Source organism: Phalacrocorax carbo, chromosome 4 (assembly GCF_963921805.1).
Source record: "Phalacrocorax carbo chromosome 4, bPhaCar2.1, whole genome shotgun sequence".
Lineage (NCBI taxonomy): Eukaryota > Metazoa > Chordata > Aves > Suliformes > Phalacrocoracidae > Phalacrocorax > Phalacrocorax carbo.
In genome coordinates, this window is record NC_087516.1 from 69505382 (window position 1) to 69520984 (window position 15603).

A 15603-nucleotide genomic window follows, 5' to 3' on the forward strand; every position below is an offset into this window, starting at 1 on the left:
ACTAAGACACAAACCTGCTGGGATAAACCCTTTAATGATGCCCCATTCACTTTCAGAATGACATCCCCAATTTCTATCTGCCCGCTTTCTGCAGCAGGCTGCCCAGGGAAGAGCTTTTTCACCCTCACAATAGTTGAGCCCAGTTGCTCTGGCGTAAGGTTATCTTCACGGCAGAAACTGAAGCCAAGGCCTGAGCTATTCTTCAACAGCTTTACCTCAAATGTGTTCTCTGAAAAAGAAACAGTAACTTGTTATTTCTTACAGCACGCTGGCCATGAAAAAAAGTGGCTGGTGCTCTTACTCCAGACATGACAATGTGCACCTTCTCCCTCACAGGGCTCTTCCACTTTAGTAAACACAAGCATCATCTAAAAGATCCTTGCAAGTTAAAGAGGACAAAAAGCTGATCATGACTTCTCAGTCTCATGGCTTGCCCTGACAACATCCACACTACACAGAAAGCCAGGGTGTCTCCAAAATATTGTTCACCAGGAAGTCCAATAAGGAGCCTTTTAAAGCACAGAGTGACACAACCTTTCTGGCCACTAACCAAACATTAATCAGAGTAGCAACTGGAGTTCCTGGCAGACAGGATAAATCCCATGCAGGAAGACTAAAAGGTATCTGCAGTGGTTTCTGCATCTGGGTAGGTTTCCCTTTCACAGGTCTCCAGCAAAAGAAGCTGAAATATGCCAACCTCTAGTTAGCTACACAAATCCCTCTTCTTCTTCCAGCTCTTGATGTCTTCTCTCACCTAGATAGTAACAGCAGGTCCTACAGAAGCTCTGATTATATATGAGTATCTTAACCCCACCTTGGCACTCCTTAGCAGCCCCAGAAATAGCAGCACCCCTTTTACTCCAACCTTGCTATAGCCCTGGCTTGCAAGGCTGGTGAAACTGGGAAACAACAAGGGACAGTGAGAGAGCAAACAGTTAACTAAACAAAGTTACCAAGATGTGAAAGGAAATCTTAAAAACAAACATGACAGCACAAAACGGAAGAAACTGCATTACATGCAGGGGCTTGGTATAAATTCCTACAAGCTCTGTCTCCTGTCCATCCTTCTATTCTACAGAACATTTGAAGAAAAATATTTTTAAAAACCTGAAGGATGCTTTGAAAGTTCAGACAATTGTCCTGAGTGACCTGACCTGCAGTGACAAAGCTGTAATCTTTGGCATTTGTAGTTTTTGTCGCCGGTTTCTCTTGTGGCTCACATTGCTCCACCTGATTTGGAGGTGTGCATTGCAGTGTTACTGGAGCATGAACCTTGGCCACTGAAAGCTGACCTTTTTCCAACAGCAGATGCACCACCTAAAGAGATGAAACATTCTCCGGTTAACTGGCAACAGTCACAGAGATAGCACAGTGTGGAGTACACACTTCTTTTTTATTTGTTAGGGTCCCAAGTTTTACAGCAGTGAACTTCAGACACCTCCCTCCCCACACATCCTCCATTTGTTCCTTATTTTAAGGGCTGTAAGTGACAACCTCCAAATTACACTAATGGGCTTGCAAGATACTTGCCAACACAGAGTAATAAAGGGATTTCTTCCAGTAAGGTTGTGAGGGGGTTAAGAAGTGTCAAAGACAGTGCCATTTTCACATGCGTTCAGGGAACAGAGTTAAGAGCATTTTATAAAGTGAGCATAAATAGTAGTCCTTAGCAGCTCTGAATGTGTACATTCACTGGCTATTTTCAGGTGTGCATTTACTTCTACGTATGAAGCAGCCGCCATACATAGCGCTATTAAACAAGGAGACACCACTGACAGAATCAAGCGCTATCCGAAAAGGTCAAGACTCAAGTAAAGCCACCAACACAGCACGCAGAGAGTTGCATGTATGGAGGCCCTTGTCTCTTCAGCGGTTCAAGATTCAAGACCTGTCTGTAGCATGCTGCTACAGCTGCTTTCCAACCCGTACACCTGGGCTTTCTTCCTATGAAGCCCAGGGACAAGAAGAAACCAATTCCATGCAAACCTCTCTCCTGCAGACAGAGCCAGAATTTCACGAGGGTTGGCAGTGAGACTAGAGGCCCAGGAAGCCAAGGAGTCTTAAAAAGGACACCTAAAGCAACCAGTATACAAGGGAAAATTCCAGTCTTCAGGGTCCTTTACCTGTTTTCACTCATGGAGATCTGGTTTACTACAGATAGGAGTAGAAGCAGCAGCTGCTTACCTGCCCAGTGTTTCTCAGTGTTTCAACAGCTTGCTTATGAGTAGCACCTTCCAAACTAATCCCATTGACAGAGAGCACACGGTCACCTACAAATGATTGATTACTAATTTAAGAAAAAGTAGGCAGAACACCATCTACAAAATGTATATGACACACAGAAACCTTCAAGTCTCAGCTAATAAGGAGAGTTACTGATGAAAATTCTCCCTCCCCTCCACACTCTGAATCAAGAAGAGAACTCTGCGACAAAACTATATCGCTGGAGTCAATGATCTTAACGGTCTTTTCCAGCCTGAAAATGATTCTATGATTCTATGGGATAACCCCATGTCAAAGCTAGTGTTAGACATCAGAATGATAGCCTGCCACAAAGCTCAGATTCTTTATTAAAAACAAATCTTAGTCTACTGTGGGAATTCTCACTTCAGTAAAGAATGTGGCCTGGCTTACAAACAAGAAAAGCTGTAGCAGTTAGAGATTTTCTGTATTGAATTTCCCAGCATACCAAGCAAGAAGGCCACAAATAATACAAAGGCCTCTCTCTCCATGGCTGGAACAGAGAAGTGTTGGCCATTAATAAAGGATACGTTAGACAGAAAAAAAAAAAAAAATCCTGCAGCCTGTCTCCTATTTTTCACCTCCACAGTCTCAGCAGTTTTCTGTTGGTTCTGCAATTGTTCTACACCATTTTTACATCTTCATGTACAGAATTAGCTATCAAGGCAATATTTAAAATGACAACTGCAAATGCAGTAACTTGGAAAATCAGCTCTTCTTCCCAGTAAGAAAGGTACAATGAAAGGAGGCAGAGTTCCTAGCTTCTAGGCCACAGTGTATCATCAAGTCCACCACAGACAGTTATCTGGCCTTTTTTCACATTAAGAGTCCCAACTGAAAGAACTGAAATACCACCTTTTTCTATTCTGCCATCTGCTTCAGCTGCTCCCTTAGGAATAATTGCTTTCACATAAATACCACCATGCCGTATGCTAGTGTTTACGCCTCCCTAAATGGAAAGCAAAAATACGATTTGTTAAGTCTTTTGCAGTTAGAGTACTTCATAATTAAACAGTTTCACATAAGGAAAACCGTACTCAGGAAGCACTTGGGCCACTGGCGTGTAAAAAGAATAGCCAACGTATCAAAACCAAGATGTTACACAAAGCATGTTTTTGCAGTCATGCAATTTATTACAAATGAAGTTGGGTTGAAAAGATTGTAAAAACACTATGCATCGCAATGCAAATGCACCCAAACAAAATAAAAGTCCTTCAGCAGAAACTTGTCTGCATTATGCTGGACTTCACATGCTTGCATGCATATCAAAGCTCAGAGATGTGTGAGAACACAGCATGCCAAAGGAGAAGATGCATACCCATGTAGTGTCCTACTCCAATATACCCTCTCTGATGTAACGTGAAACTAAGGAGTGCTGCTTTCTCTCAGCTCATACAAGCTTGAAGGCCTAAACTGAAAAAATCTGCTCAAGCTCATATGGCATTGTTTTTGGAGGGCCTTTCTGCTCATTGCAGGGGAGGCTGGACTAGATGATCTTTAAAGGTCCCTTCCAACCCAAACCACTGTATGAATCTGGCTCACTGCTGCACTACCAGTGCTTCTCCACAAACTTGAAGGGAAGAGGGAGGCCAACAATGTATTAACATTAGCTCCCAAAGCACACAGTATTACATGTGAAAAGTTAAAACACAGAGCTACTTGTAGATCTTTTCACTACTATACAGAATAGCAATGCAAGGGGCAGAATAGAGGCTGAAAAAGGAAAGGTCAATGAAGATACCACTTGGTCATCCTTTAAGGGAAAATCTTTGCATTGGTTGGCATCTTCTAATGGTTTCTACAAAGCCAATGCAGCAGGCTTGATGTTATTTAATAACCAACTCCTGCTGACCCTTTGTTTCTCCAGCTGTCTCAAGTTACAAGCTTGACAAAGCAATATGAATTTGAATAGACTGGAATGCTAAAGTAATAGAATTACCATGTAGTCCAGCAATCAATCAACTAGAGATAATATCTGAATATTAAAATATCAAAATGTATTTCTGAGCGCTATTGGGTTTTACAGGAGCAGTGAAAATGTGTGCATCTCAGTTATAAATCATTCTCTTCTTCCCTGAAGTGCCACTCTGGAATATGGCAGGCCCTAAATGTAAACTACTTTCAAAGTTTTACAGCCCAAGGAGAAATTAGTCCACTAAAAAATATACTTCTGTCTTGTATAGCAAGAAAGCAATGTCAGACAGGTCTTAGTTTTTTGCTTTCTACCTTTTATCCAGCAGAGGGAGAACACTGAACATGATATATGTATGTAGATGTGCATAGATACTCTTAAGTAATACTACTGCTTCCACTGCCTGTGATGCCAGTCAGGGAAGGTCTTATTTCTCTCCCTTGAAAATTTGCCACATTATTATGTAGCAAGGAACAAAGACCATCTTACTTTTTGTACTTACAAGCAGTGTCTGATAAGATTCTACTAGGACTTTGGGGCTCCACCATAAAACAAGAATTTACTTAAAGGGCAGTGACAAGAAAAGGATATAAAATAGTATTACTTTTCAGTTTTAGTAAGATTAATCACACATCAGTAAAGCTATATATTTAACAGTGACTGCAGAAAATATATTACTTCCTTATAATGTAGCAATTTAATGGGTTCCTGGGAGTAGAGAAAAAGAGAAAACATCTAAAAACCTTGTCAAACAGTACCGTGACACTTATTCCCAAGCCGTTATCTTTTTTGGCTAGTTCAACCTCAAAGATATCTCCAGGTTTAAGAAGTGTTGCAGTAACCTTTTTAGAATTCATTTTGTTTGCTGTATTCGCTGAGGAAGAGTCCTTCATAAAAACAAACAAACAAACAAACAAAACCAAAACAACAAAAAAAGAGAGAACGATCTGCCATTAGAACAGAAGTTTACAGTTAAGACCCTGAAGGGCTGCCCTAGTGAGACCACATCTGAAGTACCATGTCCAGTTCTAGGCTCTCCAATTCAAGACAGAGAACTACAGAGAGCTACCAAGATGATCAGGGGACTGGAGCATATCTTACGAGGAAAGGCTGAGACACCTGGATTTGTTCAGCCTGGAGAAGAGAAGACTGAGGGGGGATCTTATCAATGCTTACTAATATCTGAAGGGCAGGTGTCAAGAGGATGGGGCCAGACCCTTTTCAGTGGTGCCCAATAACAGGACAAGGGGCAATGGGCACAAGTTAGAACACATGAAGTTCCACCTGAATATGAGGAAAAACTTCTTTCCTGTGAGCGTGACAGAGCAGTGGAACAGGCTGCCCAGGGAGATTGTGGAGTCACCTTCCCTGGAGACATTCAAAACCCGCCTGGATGCGTCCCTGTGCCCCCTGCTCTAGGTGTGCCTGCTCAAGCAGGGGGGTTGGACAAGATGATCTCCAGAGGTCTCTTCCAACCCCTACCATTCTGTGATACAGCCAAAATGAGTCCACATGGCAAAGTACCAATTAGTAAGACTCATAAGGCTCATTACTTTAACTCTTCCATTGCTGCCATTGGACAGGCTTAGCAGAGAAATATGCTTGGCCTTCCACAGCCAAGTCTTTATTGTCAAAGTGAGTTGGTCACAGAACACAGAAACTATAGTACTTCTGTATTAGAGCAGCCTACAGTCTGTTGGATTAATTTGCAGGAACTGCCACAATTTGGTTGGATAAGCTCTATCAGCTGAAAAGAAGAATTGCTGCAAGCTAGGAATGAATTTGTAGTACTTGCCATTGTGTAATTTTGGAAGGGTGAAGCAGCAAGCTGTTAGATTAGATCAATCCCGAAAGACTGAGTTCTGCTGCAACCCATTTCAGATGCATCACTACTACCAGGTGAATAAACTTACCTCTAGGGGTGGTCACTAAACTATGATCATATTAGACAACACCACAGAATTGGAAGTTTTCTACAGAATCAACAAGTGCACTATATGTTCATCCCAAAGCAGAATCTACCTCTAATATGACATGCCCATCGCATGACATTGGAAATCTGGAAAGTTCTTTCAAGTTACAGGAATGATTTTCTCCATTTATTTTGAACAAAACCACCAAACTATTAGAAATTAGCTATTAGCATTTGCCATTAGAAGGCTAAGCTGCAGGCTAGGCTGTCCTTCCCCCACATCCTTTCACCTTATTCACACCCACAGTCAGCTATTTCACGGCCACTATTATACCAATAGGAAATATTCATATTAAATACACTATGCCTTTTTAGCTGGCTGTTGTTCCTGACTGCTGGAGTAAGTTGCTTCATCCATGTCAGAATCCCCTCGGTCAGAATATTCCACAGACTCCACTACCCCAGGCCTTTTATGTTTTGCTCGAGTGCTGTCAGACAAGGATCTTCTCTTCTCGTTCATTCTAGAAAGCCCAGACTGGGAATCACTGTAATGCTGCGGATCCTGCTGGGCTCTACCACTTGCACGTTTGCCAAAGAAGCTGGCTGTCTGGCTCTGAGACAGGCTGGCACTCTCAGTCCTGGAATCCTGGGAACTCATGCTTCCATCACGCTTGCCTCCTGACAAACCAGACAAACTCCCTGAAACAGGCCTCTGGTGACCACGGGACTTGTGGTGTTCTTCTGAAGAGGACTCTGCCTCATTGTCCTGCACCAACGATGGCCTCCTTAAGTAACCCCTGGTTCCATTACTGATGTGTGCAGTGTTAGATGATGCTGAAAACCAGGAGACAAGAGAGTCATCAGTAGCTGGTAACATCTTATCTGCATTATGTCACAAATGCCTCAACTTACAACCATGTATGGTTTTATCCGTTCATATTATGCAGAACACACTCTGTTTCTGATGCAACTGGTGCATCCTCACCAAAGGCTACTGTAATACACTTCGCTCAGTCCCAGAACACAATCTCAAGCATATACGAGCTGGGGTTGCTCACAGAAGTTACCACGGTTAGGGTGATGTTTTACGGCTATCTCAGTCGATTAGATTAGTAATTTTAAAGAAATACAGAAAGTACTTTACAAAAAGTGTCAGAAAAGACAGAGTGCTCAAACTCAAAGAACAGCTCTTTAATAACAAGGAATATATCCCTCCGTACCTTTGGAGAGCTTGTCCTTGGGCTGAGAGATAACAAGTGTCACGTCTTCAGGTGCATTTGCCAAAATTTCTAATGCTGTGTGGTGGCTGACGCCTTCTAAACTTGTGCTATTTATTGATATTAGTCGGTGTCCTGCAAAAAAGAGTTTGTTCAGATACAATCTAACATCTACATTTTTATCCATCAGTAAGAATGTGGAGTACAGGTCTGAAAAATCTCTACACCATGCAAGGATTAAAAATTACTAAAATTCAGGTGATGTTGGAATAGGGAACCCTAATGATTAACCCCGCCCCCCAAAAAACCACAGGAACTGATTATGAACATTTCTTCTTTTTAAACCTGCCAAACCTTTCCATATTATGATTTCTACCTTCTCCTCTGCTGTAAGAATGCAAAAGCAAAAATCAAGAATAAGCAATACGCAGTTCAGTTCAAGGTACAGACTAAAATAAAACGAAAATAAAAGACAGATTAAATAATTTCCCCCCTCCCTTTAGTAGCCATATGGTTACATTAACTTTTTCCAAAATCAAAGTATTTTAAAAAATTGAAATACCTATAGAGAGACAATAGCAAATAAAGCCCTTATCTTTACACGTAACTTTAATTTTCTGCTATGCCAAGCTTCATCATTTTTACTTTGATTTGAATGATTTCTTCCATAGTTTAACAAAGAAGTACCACCAGTTTTTAGAAATTATCCAGAAGGTAACTGAAGGTCAGCTTTGTAGGGACTGACGCCTGGAGCCATAGATAGAAATGGTACTACATATGTGTTTAGCCTTTTCTTTCATGTATACACCTCTTATTTACACTATTCACCTGGTTTTAGAGATCCTTCCAAATCAGCTGGCCCTCCAGGAATAACTGAATGAATAAAAATTCCCAGATCAAGTTTCCCTGTCTTCTCTCCGCCGACTATTTGAAAGCCTATTGAAAAGGCCCAAAGCAGGGAAAAATGTCAGTGATCAGCGTATAACGTAACACTGTACAAGTCCATATTTCAGAATGGTCAAAAACTTAGTAGTTCTAATGAATGTGAAGTAAAAGAAAACTATACATCTTAGAGAAGTCTACAGGAAAGTAAGTGGTACAGGGGTTTTTTTATTAAGCTTTATTGCATTCTCTGTTTTTGAGCAAGCAACTCAGACTTTGTATAGCTGGCTTCCCTGAAAACTACAGCAAAGATTATAGGACACAACTGCGGCAAGAGAAATACATGCACAAACAGATGACATTAAACGTGCATTTGCTGACCAGATGAAATGTGTTTTACTTAAAAACTTCTGGCTTTCTCCATTGTTAGACGCTTCACCTAAATGTTTCACCCCGGTCTTAAGAACTGAGTTTTTCAACTCCCTGTTTCCTTTTGAGGCTTCTAATCTATTTCTGCCAATTTGACCATATAAACCTGGGAAGGATGTTCAAGATAAAAAAAGAAAATAGACGATATCAGGTCTTCTCTGTTCTAGCTAAAACAGCTAAGTACCACAGACTGCATGGGGAAGAAAGAGGAAACAGTGTTTCATATTAATTTCTTGCTTTTTTTGGTCAATTCTTAAGTTACTGTGCAGGGTAAACACTAAATACCACTGCCTTGTGTAAATTTGAAAAGGGGAAAAAGCCTACAACAGTCCTATTTTGAATGACAGACAATGTCCTTAACGACATTGTCTGAGAGCCTCCCTAAAGCACAATACTGACGCCAAATCATTCATTACTCATGCAGGGAAAAATTACGTGGGTTTATGAAAAAGCTCAGTGGTAGGAAGAGGAATGGAACGCAAATCTCTCATCTTCCAGCCTCCTTAAACCTCAAATTAATGTTCTATCTGATGATGTTATAAGGGTAAGAAAAACACTCCACAATTAGCTAATAATGGCTTCATAACATATTTTTTTGTTTGTTTAAAGCTTTCAAGCTGTCACAGCTGCGAGGTGTCCACATAGACAAAAATCTTGTACCTCAGAGAGATAAACTTTAAAGGCCAACTTTTGGTATGACTAGTTCACAATTTAAATATTATCCTACACTTACAATATGGAAAAACTGAGAAACAGACTTGCTTAACATCACTCAACTAATCAGTAGCAGGTGCTATCAAATAAGCCCAGGCTTCAGCATCAAAATCCAGCTACTGCCCACACTGCTTTCCTCAGTCTTACAATAAATACTTAAATACAGAACAGAAAACTTTATTTTGTTTTTGGTTTTAGGACACACATGACAACAACAATTTTCAAGCCACTTACCTAAGCCCAATTTTTCATCCTTTTTCAAGTTCACCAAAGTTATCTCTCTCTCTGGTGAGGCAATTCTGTTCTGAGTTGTTTGCAGAGAGTCAACTGAAAAGCCAACATATCGTGATCAGATGCTTCCTGAATACTTTCCTTCAGGTTTGCCTTGAAGTTCTATTCCATTAAAAAAAAGATTACTTCTCCAATAACCTGAAAAGCTATTCTGAACTAGCGGGTCCAATTTTCATCTTCTAACCCATGTCCAAATAAAGAAAAACCACCACCATTGTAACTGATTCCCATCTTCAGCAGTTAAGATCTTTTATTCCTCCTAAGAAAAGTACCTAGCATAGTCTCTTGGAATCAAAACACAATTGAGCCCTAGAATCTTCAAATTCATTAGTCTCAGTTCAGCAAGTATTTAGATCTGTGTTTATGTGCCCTGCTCACGTAGGCAGGACGTAAGTGTGTCAGTAAAAGTGAAACTGAGGCTTATTGTACGAAGTTAATAAAAGGTTACTCAGCGAGTTGTCTTAATGGTGGTCCTTCATTAAAAAAAAATAACGTAAGAAACACCTACTAAACCTTATCTTGTTTAAATTCTTGTTCAATATCTTTATCAATGATCTGGATGAGTGGACCGAGTGCACCCTCAGTAAGTTTGCAGATGACACCAAGTTGGGTCGGAGTGTTTATCTGCTCAAGAGTAGGAAGGCTCTGCAGAGGGATATGGACAGGCTGGATCAATGGAGCAAGGTCAATTGTATGAGGTTTAACAAGGCCAGGTGCCAGGTCCTGCACTTGGGTCACAACCACCCCATGCAAAGCCTCAGGCTTGGGGAAGAGTGGCTGGAAAGCTGCTCAGCAGAGAAGGACCTGGGGGTACTGGTCGAGAGCTGGCTGAACATGAGCCGGCAGTGTGCCCAGGTGGCCAAGAAGGCCAACATCATCCTGACTTCTATCAGCAGTAGTGTGGCCAGCAGGAGGAGGGAACTGATTGTCCCTGTACTCAGCACTGGTGAGGCTGCACCTCGAATACTGTGTTCAGTTTTGGGCCCCTCAGTACAAGGAGGGCACTGAGGTGCTGGAGCCTGTCCAGAGAAGGGCAATGAAGCTGGCAAAGGGTCTGGAGAGCAGGTTTCATAAAGAGCAGCTGGGGGAACTGAGGTTGTTTAGCCTGGAGAAGAGGAGGCTGAGGGGAGACCTTATCACTTTCTACAACTACCTGAGAGGAGGGTGTAGTGAGGTGGGTGCCGGTCTCTTCACCCAAGTCACTAGTGACAGGACGAGAGGAAATGGCCTCAAGTTGCATCAGGGGAGGTTTAGATTGGATATTAGGAAAAACATCTTTACTGAAAGAGTGGTCAGGCATTGGAACAGGCTGCTCAGAGAGGTGGTGGGGTCACCATCCCTGGAGGTGTTCAAAAAAATGTGTAGACGTGGCCCTACAGGGCATTGTTTAGGAGGCATGGGGGGTGTTGGGTTCACAGTTGGACTTGATGATCCTAGAGGTCTTTTCCAACTCTAATGATTCTATGATTCCATACATTGCCAGTTATGTTGACCTTTGAGTTGAGTCCAAAAATGTTTTACTGGCTTCATGCACTGTGAGTAAAAAAATGGAATTTTAGCAATTTGTTATTATTTGTTTGGCATCACCATTTTTTAGATTTCAGTTAAATGTGGAAGTCAAAACAGCAAGCAGGCTGAAAATCACCTTCTCAAGCATTTGTGTTCAGGCAGAGCACGGGCAAAGCATATACAGTATACATAGTTTACAAAAAAATCATAAAGTATTCATGGTACTGAAGTCACCATAGCTGTACAGCCATTGCATGAAAAGGTATTTCCTCCTATTGTTCCTTATGGTGAGCAAACATAATGACCCACAGGCTGCTGATTCTGCCTGTTCCAAAATTTGAACACCTTCACAATAGATTTATGTGACTCCTGAGGGTTCGCAACAGGCTGAAATAGACCCGGGACTTAAGAGACAGAAGGAAGATGATTTGGAAAAAAACCTAACTCCTGCAACTTCAGGAAATACCGATGTACTGTTAAGTCTGAACTCATGAATTTGCTACCTAAAGAAGGTACATCTTGTTTGGTCTGGAGCGCCTGGCATACTTTCGCCCTAAGTGGAACCTGCAATTCCACAACACCAGAAACCTACTGAGCTCTACAGACTGGTACAAGCAGAAAACAGTGGTTCAAGAGAGTGGGACAGACTGCACCACATGGAGGAGGAGTTTTTCTCCCACAAAACTGAATCAAACCTGAAAAGTAAAAGAACTAAAAAGAAAATGCAGTCTTTGTGGGTTCTACCCTCACAGGTAAGAGAAATGAGCTTTGAAGAGTATGTTAGGTAATAGCACACTTCAAGACTCAAACTAAACAGACACTATTCATATTTGAAAAAAATATTACACATAGATGTCAAAATCTCCCCCAAGCAGCAATCCAAAAGAAATATTAGGGGTTGTATTAAGGAAAAGGTCCTATCCAACTAACTGGAAAAGGTATTTAAGAAAAGCAAAGAAACACGACAGGTGGAACAGTGAAGTACTTGACAAGTGCTTCACAGACTGACTGAATTAATTCTATTGGCACATTATTTATCCACTTACCACTCTCTTTTAACAGCATTGATGATGGAAGATTTCCCGAAGTATTCATGCTAACGCCTGTGACATGAATGGAAATATTAGACATTTTAATAAAAAATTTTTAATACAAAAAACCTACCAAGTAGTATTTCAGACTTTACACAGTACACATGAGCTCATTCACAATTTCAGACTGATTACTTATTTTAAAAATTAATAAATGTGCAAGTAGTTTTGGATTAGCAAATCTGAATTACTCATGTACTTTGGTTGCAGTTCAAGGTTCAGATAGATGGTAGCTGATGTAAAGGCAAAGAATTAAAGAAAGTACAGAGGTTTGGCCTTTACAACCACTGTTAACTTCAGATAAAATTAATGGATCTTTCAGAAACTACGTCAAAGACCATATTTTGTAACAGGATTGGATGAATATGCCTAACCTCATAAACTAACACAACAGGCGTCTTGTATGAGTTTGTACAGTAACAAGTAAGTTGCTGCAGTAACAAGCAATTTGAACAAAGTATTTCTATTTAAATTGGGTTGCATATAGAATAACATTCTCTTTGGAATGATCAATGCCAAGCAAATATGGCCATACTTTAAAGATAATAAAATAATAAATATACTGAGTTATGAAAGTGAGGTAAGATAATTCAAGCTTCTTAAGAAAGCATCCTGGCCTCTTCCAAACCTCTGAACCCTAGAGTTTCAGCTGATGAGTTTCATCATGCAAAGAATGTGCATCCCCCAGCACAGGCAACGTGATTCAGCAGGACTCTCTCACATGTAACTAAGATCCTTGTCAGAATTGCTGCCCAGAAGATTATGGGTAAGCCCATGATAACACTAATTGTAAAGCTAAAAGCACAGGATAAATGGCTGCAAACAATTGCTACAGCAACTGCATGCTTCATCTCACTCTTCAGTAGCTTATACTCTTGGTACTGAAAAACCATGGTTCCCAACTCAGTCTTGGCTTCAAGTGCAGTGGGGCAGATGCAGCAAGTGTTTGTATGTCACATCTGGTTTGGGTTGGGTTTTTTCTGTTGTTTGGTTGGTTTTTTGTTTGGGGTTTTTTTGTGAGTTTGTTTATATTGACCCCAAAAAACTTAACCTTCTTCCACTTTTTCTGATGTTCTGTAACTAATCAGTATTTTAATATTTAGCAAAAGCAAAGCAACAAAAGCAAGCTAGGGCTGCAAATGTTTCAGTCATTATAGTTTCTATTATTATAACAGGGACCCTGCTATATTAATAAATGTATCAAAGCATTACACCCAAAGCAATTTCAGAGGTTAGTTAGTAAATAAAGTAATATTTTTTTACATGCTGACCTACAACATAGGCTTGACCAGTATCTTCAATGGATGATGAGTCTGATTCATTTGTCTTTCTTTCAGGGCTTCTACTTAAACCTGCATGAGATTTTGAACTTAAAGGGGAGAAGGAGAGAAGGGGAACCAGGCAGAGGGAAGAAGAAGTTGGGAGAGGGAAGGGAAGGATCAATGTAATAAAATAATGGTATGAATAATAAGTCAAAACTGTTGCAAAATGTACATTGACTGTACACAAAGATGTTGCAGGGCAGTCAGAGACACTCTTACTTGTTCAGTTTTAGCGCCCCAACTGCTGATCCAGTATCAAATTTTGGCATTTGCTGAAAGACTCTTCCCATTATGTCTTCCATTTTTGGGGGAGAAGAGTCCAAAGCAGTAATAATATTTTTCCTTGGGGGGTAAACGGAGATGTGGCTCTGACTGAGATCGTGAAATGACTTGCTCATAACCCTGGGTCTTTCCTCCCAAGCAGTCTTCTCGTTCTTGTCCTTTGAAGAGCCAGGAAGCGGCTGGAAGAGTGAGAGCTCAGAGCAGGACAGCCTCTTCAGAATCTCTGCTTGAACAGACAGAGGTCGAACGGCAAGTCGGTTCAAGGTGCTGCTGGCCAGGCTACCAGTACTGATTGCTCGTCCCATGTTGAAACCTTTGACAGAGTCTGCATGAAGATTTAGGCTCCTAAATGAAGCCCTTTCTGTGGATTTTTTTTTTTAAACAAAAACCAAACAAATTTAAGTTATACAGCAGAGATAATATGACCTCCTTGTGTAAAGCATGCATTTTAAACAACCAACTCACAAAAAGCATATTTCTCTAGAAGCTCATAAGTAGGTACCACCATCAGGGTACATATACACAACTACCACGTAGTTTGCTCAGGAAGCAAAGTTTAGAGTTCACGACATTACACTAACCTGACCATCTACCACACTGAAGTCCAAAAACACAGAATAGCACAATATTTATCCCCTTATTAGTACGAAGACTCATATTTTCCCTGCTAAACTGCTGTGCCTTATACACAGCCCTGTCATCTCTTTCTGCAAAGCAAACAATATCCTCAAGCCAAGTGACCTGGAAGGCTACACTTCCTTTAACCTGCTCATACAAGTATTTTCTATAATTTGAACAAATAGGGCTCCCCTGCCTCTATACTAGCAGATCCTACCAAACTTCCATTCATCACTTAGTTTTCCTTGCATGAGTCCCTAACATGCTTCCAGTACAGCTGCAGAGCTGTAGGGGCTTGGCAACATCGCTACCTGGTTAAAGAGCATCAGTTCACTCAGGTGTACTCGGGGACTTCCCTGCCAGAAACATCCTAAATGTTTTAGCACAGGACAGAAAGTTTTGACTGGGGTTTGCCAGACTTTCGACTCATGAACTAGGATTCTCTTAAGCAGCAGAGAGAAACAGGTTTTGGATTGTAATTAAATTACTGCCAGCTGAGTCGTGGGAACCGTCTAGGTGGATGTTCTTAGCTGAAAGCAAATGGTAGATAATACAACTTAGCCTAACTCCCTCTCAATTCAGAGCAAAGCAGAGCAGGGCTCCTTTCTATTAGCCTAACTGCCTCCTAAGGCTAGCAGTTAAGTTCCTGTGGCTTGGCTCTTGCACAGAAACTTGATAAGCTGTGGCAACATGTTTGCTGGCTAGAGCTTTTAAAGGAAATGAGGCCATCTGAACCCTTCATAAACCTCACTGATATCTTGGAGTCAGTTCACAGGAAAGTCTGAGGAAAAGCAATCCTCAACTACATATATCTTTCTGATTTAGGGTTAACTAGTGTTTTTTAAACTCTACATACAGTTAGAAAATAACTGGCTTTAGGAAGCTACACTGTAACTCAGAAGGAAAATGCTACTTTTTGGTACACAACATCCACTAGCTTTGCTAAATGCTTAAGTATTTACCATTTAAGAGTGTATTTGGCAAATGCAACCTCAGCACTGCCATTCTGAAAAAGACGTTCCTTTCTCCAGTACCTAGGGCAGGAATTAACTGTAACAGTAACTCATGCTTTCTCTACAATAGGCATACAGATGGAGAAGATTTAGTTGTGGAAGTTATTTTTTTGTCCTTTTTAAAGGTTGAATTAGTATAAAACTACTACTTCCTTATCCACACCAAATAC

General features: G+C 40.9%; 1 protein-coding gene across 3 annotated transcripts in view; it reads right to left on the reverse strand.

The window, feature by feature from the left end:
- The window catches only part of PTPN13 (protein tyrosine phosphatase non-receptor type 13), a 129265-nt gene that overhangs the window by 23145 nt on the left and 90517 nt on the right, over nucleotides 1-15603 (reverse strand). For 2 of the 3 annotated variants that reach the window (XM_064450379.1, XM_064450377.1), the window contains 12 exons: nucleotides 13740-14163; nucleotides 13470-13567; nucleotides 12154-12210; nucleotides 9542-9634; nucleotides 8111-8218; nucleotides 7286-7417; nucleotides 6433-6899; nucleotides 4897-5040; nucleotides 3097-3190; nucleotides 2185-2270; nucleotides 1155-1317; nucleotides 15-229 (listed from right to left, as the gene is read on the reverse strand). In XM_064450379.1, coding sequence (XP_064306449.1) covers nucleotides 15-229; nucleotides 1155-1317; nucleotides 2185-2270; nucleotides 3097-3190; nucleotides 4897-5040; nucleotides 6433-6899; nucleotides 7286-7417; nucleotides 8111-8218; nucleotides 9542-9634; nucleotides 12154-12210; nucleotides 13470-13567; nucleotides 13740-14163 — 2081 coding nt within the window. The remainder of the gene's footprint in view (nucleotides 1-14; nucleotides 230-1154; nucleotides 1318-2184; nucleotides 2271-3096; nucleotides 3191-4896; nucleotides 5041-6432; nucleotides 6900-7285; nucleotides 7418-8110; nucleotides 8219-9541; nucleotides 9635-12153; nucleotides 12211-13469; nucleotides 13568-13739; nucleotides 14164-15603) is intronic. The other variant, XM_064450378.1, reaches the window with a different exon arrangement.